General features: G+C 39.4%; 1 protein-coding gene across 9 annotated transcripts in view; it reads right to left on the bottom strand.

Annotated features, from left to right (window-relative positions):
• kug (FAT atypical cadherin kugelei) overlaps positions 1–16,590 on the bottom strand; it is a 913,302-nt gene that overhangs the window by 171,407 nt on the left and 725,305 nt on the right. For all 9 annotated transcript variants that reach the window (XR_011394610.1, XR_008406862.2, XM_070104239.1 and 6 more), the window contains 6 exons: positions 12,091–12,262; positions 6,546–6,848; positions 5,732–5,887; positions 1,473–1,644; positions 786–1,007; positions 198–635 (listed from right to left, as the gene is read on the bottom strand). Coding sequence is in view for 7 of the 9 variants with exons in the window: in XM_070104239.1 (XP_069960340.1) it covers positions 198–635; positions 786–1,007; positions 1,473–1,644; positions 5,732–5,887; positions 6,546–6,848; positions 12,091–12,262 (1,463 nt within the window). In the remaining 2 variants the exon portion in view is untranslated. The remainder of the gene's footprint in view (positions 1–197; positions 636–785; positions 1,008–1,472; positions 1,645–5,731; positions 5,888–6,545; positions 6,849–12,090; positions 12,263–16,590) is intronic.

The raw sequence follows: 16,590 nt of genomic DNA, 5'->3' as shown, positions 1-16,590 counted from the left end.
TACCCTTGATTAAGGAAATCAGGATAAATGTCTCTTGACATGGGTCTTAATCATATGATGAACCACTCAGTGGCAAGTAACTATTGCATACCAATGCTAGGGATTCACCTCACTTCAAAATTAATAGCTCAAACTGCATCATTCTTCTGCACACTTCTCAGTGAGTATACTATAATACAAAAAAGGCAATTACATACCTGTTACCAGAATATGTGCTGTAGATGAGAGTGGTGGTGTCCCTTTGTCAATGGCCTGCACCAAGAAATGGTGAATTGGCACTGTTTCTCGGTCCAGTCCTTGCTTTAGTATCAACACCCCAGAATCTCCCTCCATATAGAAGTTCTTGGGTAATGTCCCATTAAGTCCCATTAACCGATAACTCACTCCTGCATTTGGTCCTGTATCTTCATCTGAGGTAGTGACAGTCAAAACTGGAGTTGCAATAGCAGTGGCCTCTGACACTGTGATGTTGTAAAAGTGCTGTAAAAACTCTGGAGGGTTGTCATTGACATCAGTAACTTGTACTGAGACAACCACCTCAGCCCACTTGCCAGAATAACTATCTGTGGCTCTCACAGTTAGCTGGTAGGAATTCTGAGTCTCATAGTCAAGTCCATCTTGGACTCGAATTAGACCTAAAAAGAAGTCATTGAGCATAGCATTTAGGTTAATACTTTTTACTCATTGAAAATATATAATACTGTATATTTCAACTACAGGTTTTAACTTTTACATAAATTTGCCCCACCAAAAGAAAATTATTAGGAAATAAATATTAGACTTACCCTCTTCATGCTCCATAGCAAATGTTTGATGTTCATTACCACCAACAACTGTATAAATCAGTTTTCTATTAAGCTGACTGTGAGCTGTGACAGTCACAATAGGTGTGTGAGATTCTGCATTCTCTGCTACAGAAGCACTGTAAAACTGTCTGTCAAAAATTGGCTGCGATCTGTCCACCACTTTAAGTCGAACAGGAACTTGTGAAGACAAAGGTGGGGAGCCTAGAATGTAAAGTGTACAAAATAATATTCTCTTTATTTTTGAAAAACATAATCTAATTTAAATATTGAGGATGATGCCTTGGTCCCTTTGTTGTTTTTGCCAATCACACGGCATCAGAATAAAGTGAAAAGTGGGAAATCTTTTGGAAAGAAAAATGAAACACAGGTAAAAGAGATCTGCATATTTTGATCTTGGTCAGAGACCCACTTCTACAGGGTTACTGATCAAGGTCAAGATATACAGATTTCTTTAACCACATTTTCGTTTTTCTATGTTAATGATTTGTCACTTTTCATCAATCGGCATTCATGACACTTTAATCCAAGCATAATAAAAAAAATAATGCTAAGTTAAATTATCTACATTGCACACAAATTAACAAATATGAGGAGCTAGCCTAAAATTAGTATACAGTACCTAAATATAAAACAGGTAATAAAAAATGGGACTTTTATATAACTTACCACCATCATAAGCACTTATCAAAAGCTCATATTCACTCTTGAGGCCCTCTAGTGTTTGTTTCAGACTTATTTCGCCTGTTGAACGACTTACGGCAAACACCTCCCCATTCCCACGTTGAAGCTCATAACGAACATCACGATTTTCATCAGCATCAAAATCAGTAGCATGAACCTGAAGTTTAAATAGCAAAATATTGGATTCAGGAATCTAGTAAAGCTGTTAGTTGTAATTGTTAAAACCTATTAGTTTATTTTTTTTTAAACGTCAGTTGTCTCCCACCGAAGCAGGGTGACCCAAAAAGAAAGAAAATTCCCAAAAATGAAATACTTTCATCATCATTCAGCACTTTCACCTCACTCATACATAATCACTGTCTTTGCAGAGGTGCTCAGATACAACAGTTTAACCCTTTCAGGGTCCGTGCTGTAGATCTACGGCTTTACATTCAGGGTCCAAACTGTAGATCTACGCCATGAGCTCAGCTCACTCTGATAAGCTGTGAGCAGTAAATTTGGGCCTAGATTTGAGAGAGTATATCTATGTGGTATGTGTGCACCACATAAAACAAATCCTGCAGCACACAGTGCACGAGAGAAAAAAAACGAGACCGTAAATTTTGATTAAAACAGCGACTTTGCAGTGTTTTTTTATATCTTTTCTATAGATTTATTTAAAATTTCTTGGTCTCATTTGATAGAATGGAAGATATACTACAGAAATAGAGATGATTTTGATTGGTTTAAGTACTGGAAATGACTTGAAACTGAGCTCAAAGTAGCAGAAATGTTAAATTTCTGCCGCTGTTCAAGAGTAAACAAATGACCTCACAAGTCTAATACATGACAGCTGGTGCATCTAATATACATTCACTAATGTGGTGATATTATTTATACAATTATTACAGTATTGCATAACAGTATATCTTCTATTATTTGGTTTGAATAAAAATTCATTATGTGAATAAAAAATCAAAATGGAATTCATTTGTAAAGCCTGAAAACGTAACTAATGAACAGAGGAAATGTTAGTTTAGTGCCAGGAATTCCTGCATTGTTTATCCTGGACCCTATTTTGAAATTGGAATATTTTGAACTTTGCCAAATTACCAATTTCCGGTCACTTTATTTTGTTGTTAATACAGTTGACTTGGCGATTTCTTGTGCTCAATTGATCGAATAGAGTGTAATACAGTGGACCCCCGCATAACGATATTATTTCAATCCAGAAGTCTGTTTGGGTGCCGTTATAGACCGAATTTGTTCCCATAAGAAATATTGTGAATTAGATTAGTCCATTTCAGACCCCTAAAAATACACCTACAAAAGCACTTACAAAAATAAACTTACGTAATTGGTCGAGTTGGGAGCTGATCGTTATCTGGGGGTCCACTGTACTAGTGAAACAGTTAAGAATTTGGTTGACTGGAATACTGCAATTGCCCTAAAATGGGGGTCAAAGTCAGCAAAATCGCCGATGAGTAAATATCGCCAACATCAAAATTCGCGAGAGCATAATTTCCTCAATTTTCCATCATATTTCGTACTTTTTGTTTTATTACCTTAAGAAAAAAGATTCTCTTCCATTTCATAATAAAAAATATCAAAATTATTTTTTGAAAATTCTTGGACCCTGGTGCACACTTTGAAATTTGGCCCCTGGACCCTGAAAGAGTTATAAGTCAACCTCCAAACTGCCAATATCCCTGAGTCTTCCTTTAAAGCGCAGGCATTGTACTTCCCATTTCCAGAACTGAAGTCCGGCTAAATCTATAATAACCGGTTTCCCTGAATCACTTCACAAAATATTACCCTGCTCACACTCCAACAGCTCATCAAGCCCCAAAAACAATTTGTCTCCATTCACTCCTAACATGCTCACACATGCTTGCTGGAAGTCCAAGCCCCTCGCCCCCAAAACCTCCTTTACCCCCTCCTTCCAACCTTTTCAAGGACAACCCCTACCCTGCCTTCCTTTCCCTACAGATTTATACACTCTCCAAGTCATTCTATACTTTGATCCATTCTCTCTAAATGCCCAAACCACCTCAACAACCCCTCTTCAGCCCTCTGACTAATACTTTTAGTAAATCGACACCACCTAATTTCCACACTCTGAATTCTCTGCATAATATTTACACCACACAGTGAACTTAGACAGGACATCTCCACTGCCTCCAGCCACCTCCTTGCTGCAGTATTTGCAACCCAAGCTTCACACCCATATAAGAGTGTTGGTACCACTATATTTTCATACATTCCCTTCTTTGACTCCATGGATCACATTTTCTGTCTCCACAGATACCTCAATGCACCACTTACCTTTTTTCCTTCATCAATTCCATGGTTAACCTCATCCTTCATCAACCCATCTGCTGACAAGTCAACTCCCAAATATCTGAAAACATTCACTTCTTCCATACTCCCTTTCTCCCATGTGATATCCAATTTTTCTTTACCTAAATCATTTGATACCCTCATCACCTTACTCTTATCTACGTTCACTTTCAACTTTCTACCTTTACACACCCTCCCAAACTCATCCACTAACCTTAGCAACTTTTCTTTAGAATCTCCCATAAGCACAGTATCATCAGCAAAAAGTAACTGTGAACATCAAAATGGTATACAATACCGACAGGTTGTTAGGTAAGACACATATGCAACAGTTAGACAACTTTATTCCGAAACGTTTCGCCTACACAGTAGGCTTCTTCAGTCGAATACAGAAAATAGGCAGGAACAGTAGAGATGTGAAGACGATGTAATCAGTCCATCACCCTTGTAGTCGTAGAATTTGAGGTTGTCAGTCCCTCGGCCTGGAGAAGTTCAGTTCCATAGTCAGGGAACTGAACTTCTCCAGTCCGAGGGACTGACAACCTCAAATTCTACGACTACAAGGGTGATGGACTGATTACATCGTCTTCACATCTCTACTGTTCCTGCCTATTTTCTGTATTCGACTGAAGAAGCCTACTGTGTAGGCGAAACGTTTCGGAATAAAGTTGTCTAACTGTTGCATATGTGTCTTACCTAACAAAAAGTAACTGTGCCAACTCCCATTTTGTATCTGAGTCTCCATAATTTAATCCCACCCGCCCCCCCCCCAACACTCTAACATTTACTTCTTTTACAACCCCATATATAAATATATTAAACAACCATGGTGAGATTACACATCCCTGTCTAAGACCTACTTTTACCGGGAAGTAATCTCCCTCTCTCCTACACACCCTAACCTGAGCCTCACTATCCTCATAAAAATTCTTTAAAGAATTTAGTAACTTACTACCTATTCCATATACCTGCAACATCTGCCACATTGCTCCCCTATCCACTCTATCATATGCCCTTTCTAAATCCATAAATGCAATGAAAACTTCCCTACCTTTATCTAAATACTGTTCACATATATACTTCAATGTAAACACTTGATTCACACAGCCACTACCCACTCTAAAGCCTCCTTGCTCATCTGCAATCAAGCCTATTAGTATGATAATTAACCCTTATACTGTCCAAATGTAGATCTACATTCGCTCGCGTAGCACTCTGAATGTAGATCTATGTTTCTTTTATACATGCTTTCGAATGGAGAAAATCAAGGTCGGAGTGCTACACACGTAAACATAGATCTACATTTTTACAGTTTAAGGGTTAAATGCAAAAACATGCTGACACTTTATAATAAAGATAACACCACAGTACAATGCCTGCACTTTAAAGGAGGGGTTTGGGATATTGGCAGTTTGGAGGGGTATGTTATATATGTTTCTAAACTGTTGTATCTGGGCACCTCTGCAAAGACAGTGATTATGTGTAAGTGAGGCGAAAGTGTTGAATGATGATAGAAGTATTTTCTTTTTGGGATTTTCTTTCTTTATGGGTCACCCTGCCTCGGTGGGAGATGGTGACTTGTTGAAAAAAACAAAAAAACACAGTAGAGTGACAAGGGTCTAAGTGGTAGTCTGGCATTCCTAAAATCACCAGTCCAATACCTCAGACAACTGCAAAAGGCTTAAGCACCAGGCTGGTGATTCTACGATGGCCAGATTGTGTTCAAATCCTGTCACTCCATACATAAATATGTTGTATGAGTAATGCAGCTCTAGAGCATGGAAAATATCAGAACCTGACTAGCATTCTGAATATATAGCAGATAGTTTATATAAAATCAGAAAACTCTAAATATTTGTTACAATAAGTATTATACAGTGATATACATATTTTTAAAATATATGTCTTTTTTAAAATGAACTTACCCTAAAAATAATCTGATGCTTCTTAGCATCAACTGAGATAACTCCATAGTAAGGTGTGTTAACAAAGATTGGGGCATTGTCATTTTTGTCTGTGACTACCACATGTACCTGCACATGAGCCACTCGAGCTGGGGTGGTGTGTACTACACTGCGGACCTGCATAAAAAATACACATTCAGATTTGTAATTAAAAAAATTAATTGTAAATAGGATTTAATTTTTGCTAATTTTTTAACACACCAGTTATCTCTTACAGGGGCAGAGTGACCCCCCCCCCCCCAAAAAAAAAGAGAGAAAACCTTTTCATTAACATTCAATCGCTGTTTTGCCGGAAGGGTTTTGACATCACAGTTCAGGCACTGTGCTTCCCACCTCCAGGACTCAAATGTGGCTAACTAGTATCCCTGAATCCCTTCATAAATGTTACCTTGCTCACACTCCAACAGTACATTAAGTCACAAAAACCTTTCACCTCCACTCCAACCTAACATGATCACACAGGCCTGTTGGATGTTCAAGCCCCTATCACTCAAAACCTCCTTTACCCCCTCCTTCCAACCCTTCCTGGGACAACTCGTACCCCTTCTTCCCTCCATCCAGTATTCACATCCCTTCCTAGTTATCTTATTTTGCTCCATCCTCTCTAGTGTCCAAACCACCCTGACAACCTATTTTCAGCCCCTGAATTATACTTTTGGTAACCTCACACCCTTTAATTTCCATGTACTAAATTCTCTACCAACATGGCATAATTAACATTGACACAAAGTAGATATTTAAATATTACATAAAAGAAAAAAAAGGTGACCTTTACCTCTATTACTAATAAATAATTGTCTTGGACTTCTCGGTCAAAAGGCTTGCCAGTGGTCTGAATGACACCTGATGTATCACCAATGGTGAACATGTCTGTTGGGTTGAGAATGCTGAACCTGAGATGCTCATTAAGATTACTTCCTAGAACATGAACCATTGCAACCTTGTCCACTCGTGTGCTATTTTCTTCAACGGCAGCAAAGTATTTTTCTTCGCTGAACCTCAACCCAGTTTGGGGTATTGGTTCAACGTGAATGTTGACAGCTGCACTTGATGCAAATTGTCCATCATTCACAGTGACCTATCAGGAAAAAAAAACACCAGTAAAACCTGTTTAGAGCATACAAGTAGCTTCCAGATTTATTTATAACCCTGATGATGTATAATTAAAAGTTGACTTAGCAAGAAAATTTAAAGACGTGTACAGCTCAATACAGTGGACCCCCGCATAACGATTACCTCCGAATGCGACCAATTATGTAAGTGTATTTATGTAAGTGCGTTTGTACGTGTATGTTTGGGGGTCTGAAATGGACTAATCTACTTCACAATATTTCTTATGGGAACAAATTCGGTCAGTACTGGCACCTGAACATACTTCTGGTGTGAAAAAATATCGTTAACCGGGGGTCCACTGTATTTGCCTGCCCTCATAGTGCAGTAAAACCTCAATGTAATTGACTTTTAAATTAATGGTTAAAACCCACTAGGTAAATTTTACTTTTAACTCCTTTATTTTTAAGATTTATTGTTATATAACTGTAAATTGTGTACAGTACTATATTAGGTATACATAATTTTCTTTTTTTTGGGGGGGTATATTTTAAAACTACTCTGATTTAATGGACACTCAGACAATCCCCCTATTAGTCTATTATATGGAGGGTTTACTGTAAAAGCAATGTAAACCCCCACTACATTACAAAATACTTTTATTGCAACACTTAGTATGCATAAGTAAGCTACAATAAGTCTTATGCTATACCAAAACAAAATAGCCAGCCAGAAAAATACAGTACAGTACAGTTGATTTAAGGGGGTTTAAAGCCTGTGTACTACATGACGATCATTAAGTAACATGTTCACCACCTTTCTTGAATACTTAAATCCCTAAAATAAGGATTGAAGTAAACACTTAACATATACACACTAATTGATATACACCTCATGGGGTATACATCTTTCAACGCACCAGCCGTATCCCACCAAAGTAGGGTGGCACAAAAAGAAAAACAAAACTTTCTTTATAAATTTAGTAATGTATACAGAAGGGGTTACTAGCCTCTTGCTCCTGGCATTTTAGTCGCCACTTATGACACGCATGGATGGTGTATACAGTGGACCCTCAGTTATCGTAATTAATTGGTTCCAGAGAGTGTAACTAAAACCAAATTTGACAATATTCGAATTCATTTTCCACATAAGAAATAATGTAAATCCAAGTAATCCGTTCCAGACACCCAAAAGTATTAAAATAAAATAAGTTTTTACATGAAATATACATTTACCTACACAGAAAACAATGAGACATGACGAATAAACTGTAATAACATGACACTTACCTTTACTGAAGACTTGTTGATGTATGGAAGACAGGAGGAAGTGAGAGGATGGAGGAGTTACTATTGTTTGGAAGGGGAATCCCCTTCCATAAAGACTTCAGGTACCAAGTCCTTTTCCAGGGTTACTTCTCTTCTTTGTTTTTTAATGCCACTAGGACCAGCTTGAGAGTTACTGGACCCTTGTCACTCAAAAAATTGTTCCAGAGAGCTCTGTTTCTGGCGTTTCTATTAAATTTCCCTAAAATGGGACACGCCATTGTCATTGTACATGTTGCCAACACGGCCTGCAACAGCTTTGGCAGGGTGATGTTCATCCATAAATGTTTGTACCTCACTCCACTTTGCACAAATGTCCTTAATCTTTGAAGAAGGCACCTTCATCCATCTCTCTTCCTCCTCCTCTGAAGCAACTTCCTGAGTTGTGGTCTGTTGCTGTTACAGATGAAGGCCTTGCAGCTCTTCAGTTGTTAGCTCTTCCCTGTGGTCCTCCACCAACTCTTCCACATCCTCACCACTCACCTCCAATGCCACAATACTTTCCACAACTGCCATAGGCTCGTCAGGGTCAGCCCCAAACCCTTCAGAATCCCTCTCTTGGACACATTCTGGCTACAATTTTCTCCTAGCAGAGTTCAAAGTCCTGGAAGTCACTCCCTCCCAAGCCTTACCTATAAAGTTTATGCAATGGAGGATACCGAAGGGATCTTTCTAGAAAACTCTTTGGTCAATTAGGTGTCCGCAGTTATGTCAAAGCACCTTTGAAACATTGCTTTGGTGTAAAGCTTTTTGAAGTTTGAAATGACCTGCTGGTCCATGGGCTGGAGGAGTGGTATTAGGGGGCAAGAACTTCACTGTTATGAAACAAAACTCCTCCATAATTTGCTCATCCAAGTCTGGAGGATGAGCAAGACCATTGTCCAGTACCAGGAGGCACTTAGAGTTCCAATTTATTTTTCAGGAGGTATTTCTTCACACTTGGGCCAAACACTTCATTGAACCAATCAAAGAAAATTTCCCTCGTGACCCATGCCTTACAGTTTGCCTTCCACATCACACATAATTTACTCTTGATGACACTGGTTTTCTTGAACACTCTGGGATTTTCAGAGTGATACACCAGTAAAGGCTTCACTTTGAAATCCCCACTAGCATTACTACAGAACATGAGAGTTAGCCTGTCTTTCATAGCCTTATGCCCTGGGAGCACCTTTTCCTCCTGTGTGATGTAGGTCCTCTTTGGCATTTTCTTCCAAAAGAGGCCTCTTTTGTCACAACTGAGCACTTGTTGGGGTTTGAATTGTTCAGCCTCTGTACCCCTTGAATTCCTGAACATATTTTTCAGCTGCACATTTGTCAGAACTTGCAGCCTCACCATGCCTTACCACATTGTGTATGCCACTATGCTTCTTAAATCATTCAAACCAGCCTTTGCTGGCCTTAAATTCACAAACATCAGCACTAGTTCCAGACATTTTTATGCCTTTGCACAAATTATCAACTGCATAACACTATTTCCTGCTAACTGTTTTTCACTGATCCATACCAACAACAAAGTCTCCACATTTTCAAGTATTTGCAATCTCTGTTTTGTAAGCATATTTGCAACTTTTGCAACAACAGCTTCCTTGCTTTCCTTTTTCTTGGCCATGATGGAAGCAACGGTTGTACTGGGTTTCTTATACAACCTGGCAAACTGTACTCCACTCTCATATTTGGCAATGATGTCTTTCTTGAATTCTATGGTATTTCTCACCTTCTTTACCAAAGCTTTAGAAGCTTTCTTTGGGCCCATGGTGGCTTATTTAGTAGTTGCAAGCACAAAAAAGAATGGAATATTACAAAATGTATTGTATGAATGCGTGGAGTGACGGTCACTCACTGATAAACAATAGCGGACTGACTGTGAATGGTGTGAGATGATGTGCGGGGCCGCTTGGGGCCACTCGTACGCATCTGGGACGAACGACTATTACCAAGGTACAGTGGACCCCCGAGTTTCGGCGGCATCAACTTTCGTGAAATCCGACTTTCGGCAAGTTTTTTTGGCAAAATTTGGCCTTGCGTTTTGTGACTAGACTCGTGATTCGGCGACCGTCCGGTACCCGTCCGCCCGTCACTGCGCACACAAAGCCAGTCTCCCATGCCATTCACGCTCAGTGTGCCATTGTTTACCAACACGTGACCATCACCCAGGCGGGTTCATACGTAATAATCCATTGTTTTTTGTGATTGCAACTGCTAAGTAAGTCACCATGGGCCCAAGGAAAGCTAGTGTAAGCCCTTTGGTAAAGAAAGTGAGGAACACGATCGAATTTAAGAAGGAAATCATTGAAAAATATGAGAGTGGAGTCCATGTTACAGAGCTTGCCAGGATGTATGGCAAACCCCATTCAGCCATCACTTCGATCATGGCGAAAGAAAAGGAAATAAAGTGTGCTGTTGTTGCAAAGATTAAGGACATTTGTGCAAAGTGGATTGAAGTGCAAACATTTATGGATGAACTTCACCCTAACAAAGCTCTTGCAGGCCATATTGGCAACATGTACAATGACAGTGTTGTGTCCCACTTCAGACAAATCTTAAAGAAACGCCAGAAACAGAGCTCTCTGGACAGATATTTCATGCGACACGGTTCCAGTGACTCTCAAGTTGTTCCCAGTGTCAGTGTCTTTAAAAAACAAAGAAGGGAAGTAACCCCAGATAAGGACTTCATACCTGAAGTCCTAATGGAAGGAGATTCTCCTTCCAAACAATAGTGTATACCTTCCTCCTATCCCCTCCTCCCGTCTTCCATCCACCCAGAAGTCTTCAGTAAAGGTAAGTGTAATGTTATTATTATTTTTTATATACATGTACTTGATTTCTCATTGTTTTCAGTATGTAAATCTTTATTTAATTTGAAAAAAAATATTTTATTTTAATATTTTTGGGTGTCTGGAACGGATTAATTTTATTTCCATTATTTCCTATGGGGAAAATGGTTTTGCCATTCGGCAATTTTGACTTTCAGCAGGCTCTCTGGAACGGATTAATCACGAAACTCGGGGGTCCACTGTAAATGACAATCACTGAGCCAATATTTTGACAAAAAAATGTTACAATTGCCAAATATACAAAATCCGATGACTATGATATCCGGGGGTCCACTATATATTCTTCTTTCTTTCAACAAGCCGGCCGCATCCCACAGAAGCAGGGTGGCCCAAAAAGAAAAACGAAAGTTTCTCTTTTTAAATTCAGTAATGGTGTGTATATATATCCTATAGAAATGCCCTACAAATCTGTGGGCTTCCTTATTTGCAAATTTTGACTATCCAACAATTTTACTGAAAGCAACCAGTGAAACTATTTAATTAACATGTGTTTTTGTGGCTCAGTGGCCTTCCCACACCCAGATCTTTTACTCTAACCATTATTTCCTATGAATGTCAATATTAACCAGATTAGAGTGATATATTACAGAGATGTAATTTCTGATATACTACATGTACAAATAAAATAAAGATACAAAAGCAGAATTTGCTATGGAAATTAAATTTTTTATTATTCATAGTTTCTAATTTTGATGGACCTCTAGGAATGTAATTCCCAGCAAATTAGTAGGGATAACTGTATCTGGATACAAATTCTTGTGGAAACATTTTACTGCATGAGGCCATGTTGCAGTACTGTATGTACAGTATTATCAACATATCTAAAATACTTGAAGTACATATTGCAATATACACTTTACAGTATTACAACATACAGCATTTTGAAATTTATATATACCTGCCAACCAGTATTTTGTATTCAGAAATGTTTTCATTTATTTATTCATACATAAATGGAATATACATATACCTGAATAATTCACTTACACATATACAATAATTCATTTACTAATACATGGATATGCATACATATTTTATAACACTCATTTCCATGCTTAAACAAACAAGCAATGTGAATAAATCAAATAATCTATTATAGTGTACATACCTTGAGTTGATAGTGGCTAGCAAGATTACTGGAATCATTAACTGTGAGGAGTCCAGTTTTTGCATTTATCTTAAACTTTCCGTCCTTGTTTCCATCAGCTATTTCATATTCAAGATTGGCTTTACCATCAAAATCTAGGTCAGTGGCATTCAGATGGACTACAGATACATCCCTGAAATATAATTCCCCAAAAGGAGTTATCAAAGTTGATGATACATTGTATTTTTTTTAACTCACCGGCTATCTCCCACTGGGGCAGGGGGACCCAAAAAAAGAAGAAACAATTTCATCATCCTTCATTGTATCACTGTCTTGCCAGAGATGCACTGCTACTACAGTTCAGATGCCGCTCCAAACTGCAAATATCCCTACCCCCTCCTTCAGAGTGCAAGCAGTGTACCTAGCACCTCCAGGACTCAAGTCTGGCTAACTGGCTTCCATGAATCTCTTCACAAATGTTACCTTGGTCACACTCCAACAGCTCATCAGTTCCCAAAAACCATTTGCCTTTACTCCTATCTAACATGCTCACACACACACCTGCTGGATATCAAAGCCTCTTGCACACAAAACCTGCTTTACCCTCTCTCACCACCCTTTCCTAAGATGACCCCTACCCAGCCTTCCCTTCACTACAGATTTATACACCCTTAAAGTCATCATATTTTGCTCCATCCTCTTTAAATATCCAACCCCTCAACCCCTCCTCACCCCTCTGGATAATACTTTTAGAAACCCTGCACCTCCTCCTAATCTCCAATCTACGAATTCTCTGCACAATATTTACACCACACATTGCCCTCAGACATGACATCTCTGCTGCCTCCAGCCTCCTCCTTGCTGCAACATTCACAACCCATCCTGCACACACATGCCCTCAATTCCCTTTTGCCTCCATGGAAAACATTCTTCATCTCCACAGATGCCTTGATGCACCACTCACCTTTTTCTTCCCACATCAATTCTATGGTTCACCTCGTCTTTCATAGACTCATCCGCTGACAAGTGCATTCCCAAATATATGAACACATTCACTTCCTCCATATTTCCTTCTTTCAATCTGATATCCAATCTTTCATTGCCTAAACCTGTTTGTTACCATCATCACTTGGCTCTTTTCTAGGTTGACTTTCAATTTCCTCTTTTCACATACCCTCCCAAATTTGTGTGCCAACCTTTGCAACTTCTCTCCAGAATCTCCTGAAAGCACCATGTTATCGACAGACATCAATTAGATACTTGTGCAACACTCTGGTATCTTTAATGAGGAAATGTTTCACCACACAGTGGCTTCTGTGTGGCAAAATGTTTCCTCATTAAAGATACCCAAGGAATGTAGATAAATGGTTCTCTGAACCATTTATCTACATTCCTGTCAGACACAACAACATCTTGGGACCTTAATACAGAGAATTCTTCACTTGCCTAACATTTAGGCATGACCTACTTCCACATTTGGATTTGTCAACTGTGATACCACCTACGGCTGCTGCACCTCATCTGCCTACAGTATATAAGCCACTTCTTCACACATATGCTGTATTCTTTTCAAGATTGATGTACTGATTACATTGACTCAAGGCTGAGGGACTGATTACCTCAAACTCCTCCTGTTCTTCACCATTCTCCTTTGTATGGACTGATGAAGCCAATCTGTGGCGAAACGTTTCCTCATTAAAGATACCCAAGTGTTGCACGTGTGTCTAATTTATTAACTTGTCGGTTCTCTGACCCATTTATAGACAAAAATCAACTATGATAACTACTACTTTGTACTAGATGTCCCAACCTCTCCCCAACACCCTAGCATTCACTTCTCTTACAACCCCATCTACTTTTACTGGAAAATAATCTTCTTCTCTCCTACGTACCTTAACATGAGTCTCACTATTCTTGTAAAAACTTTCAACTGTTATCAGTAACCTACCACCTATTCCATACACTTGCAGCATCTGCTACATTGCTCCCCTATCCACCATATCATATTTTTTTTTTTTTCAACAAGCTGGCCATCTCCCACCAAGGCAGGGTGACCCAAAAAGAAAATACTTTCATCATTCAACACTTTCACCTCACTCATACATAATCACTGTCTTTGCAGAGGCACTCAGATACGACAGTTTAGAAGTCGCTCCAAACTGTCAATATCCCAGACCCCTCCTTGAAAGTGCAGGCATTCTACTTCCCATTTCCAGAACTCAAGTCCAGCTAAATCTATAATAACCAGTTTCCCTGAATCCCTTCACTAATTATTATCCTGATCACACTCCAACAGCTCGTCAAGTCCCAAAAACCAATCGTCTCAATTTACTCCTATCTAACACTCACACACACACACACACACACACTTGCTGGAAGTCCAAGCCCACAAAACCTCCTTCACCCCCTCCCTCCAACCTTTTCGAGGACAACCCCTACCCCTCCTTCCTTCCCCTACAGATTTATACACTCTCCAAGTCATTCTGCTTTGATTCTCTCTAAATGACCAAATCACCTCAACAACCCCTCTTCAGCCATCTGACTAATACTTTTAGTAACTCCACACCTGCTCCTAATTTCCACATTCCGAACTATCTGCATAATATTTACACCACACATTGCCCTTAGACAGGATATCTCCACAGCCTCCAGCCGCCTCCTCGCTGCAGCATTTACAACCCAAGCTTCACACTCATAAAATTGGTGGTACCACTATACTTTCGTACATTCTCTTGTTTGCCTCCATAGATAACGTTTTTTGTCTCCACAGATACCTCGACGCACCACTCACCTTTTTTCCTTCATCAATTCTGTGGTTAACCTTGTCCTTCATAAACCCATCCGCTGACAAGTCAACTCCCAAATATCTGGAAACATTCACTTTTTCCATACTCCCTCTCTCCAATGTGATATACAACTTTTCTTTACCTAAATCATTTGATACCCTCATCACCTTAATCTTATCTATGTTCTCTTTCAACTTTGTACCTTTACACACCCTCCCAAACTAGTCTACTAACCTTTGCAACTTTTCTCTAGAATTTCCCAAAAGCACAGTATCATCAGCAAAAAGTAACTGTGTCAACTCCCATTTTGCACTTGCTTCCCCATAATTTAATCCCACTCCTCTCCCCAACACCCTAGCATTTACTTCTTTTACAACTCCATCTATAAATATATTAAACAACCATGGTGACATTACACATCCCTGTCTAAGACCTACTTTTACCGGGAAGTAATCTCCTTCTCTCCTACACACCCTAACATGAGCCTCACTATCCTTATAAAAACTTTTTACACCATTTAGTACCTTACTACCTATTCTATGCACTTGCAACATCTGCCACATTGCTCCCCTATCCACTCTATCATTTTCTTTTTTTTTTTTAAACATCAGCCAATTCCCACCAAAGCAGAGTGGCCTGAAAAAGAAAAACTTTCATCATTCACTTCATCACTGTCTTGCCAGAGGGATGCTTTACACTACAGTTATAAAACAGCAACATTAACACTCCCTCCTTCAGAGTGCAGGCACTGTACTTTCCATCTCCAGGACTCAAGTCCAGCCTGCCGGTTTCCCTGAATCCCTTCATAAATGTTATTTTGCTCACACTCCAACAGCATGTCAATTATTAAAAACCATTTGTCTCCATTCACTCCCATCAAATACGCTCAAGCATGCTTGCTGGAAGTCCAAACCCCTCGCACACAAAACCTCCTTTACCCCCACCCTCCAACCTTTCCTAGGTCAACCCTACCCCGCCTTCTCTCCACTACAGATTTATACATTCTCGAAGTCATTCTGTTTTGTTCCATTCTCTCCACCTGTCCGAACCACCTCAACAACCCCTCCTCAGCCCTCTAGATAATAGTTTTCATAATCCCACACCTTCTCCTAATTTCCAAACTATGAATTCTCTGCAATATATTCACACTACACATTGCCCTCAGACATGACATCTCCACTGCCTCCAGCCTCATCCCCATTGCAACATTCATCACCCATGCTTCACACCCATACAAGAGTGTTGGTACAACTATATTCTCAGACATTCCCTTCTTTGCTTTCATGGACAAAGTTCTTTGTCTCCACAGACTCCTAAGTGCACCACTCACCCTTTTCCTCTTACCAGTTCTATGATTCACCTCATCCTTCATAGACCCATCTGCTGACACGTCCATTCCTAAATATCTGAATACATTCACTTCCTCCATACTCTCTCCCTCCAGTCTGATATCCAATCTTTCGTCATCTAATCTTTTTATCATCATCACCTTAATGCTTCCTATATTCACTTTTAATTTTCTTTTTTTACATACCCTGCCAAATTCATCCACCAACTTCTGCAACTTTTCTTTAGAATCTCCCAAAAGCAGTGTCATCAGCAAAGAGCAACTGTGACAACTCCCACTTTGTGTCTGATTGTGTATCTTTTAACTCCACACCTCTTGCCAAGAGGTGTGGAGTTAAAAAATAAAGAATATGCCTTTTCTAAATCTATAAATGCAATGAAGACTTCC

Source organism: Cherax quadricarinatus, chromosome 1, assembly GCF_038502225.1.
Source record: "Cherax quadricarinatus isolate ZL_2023a chromosome 1, ASM3850222v1, whole genome shotgun sequence".
Classification (NCBI taxonomy): domain Eukaryota; kingdom Metazoa; phylum Arthropoda; class Malacostraca; order Decapoda; family Parastacidae; genus Cherax; species Cherax quadricarinatus.
This window is presented reverse-complemented; position numbering and strand designations above follow the sequence as displayed.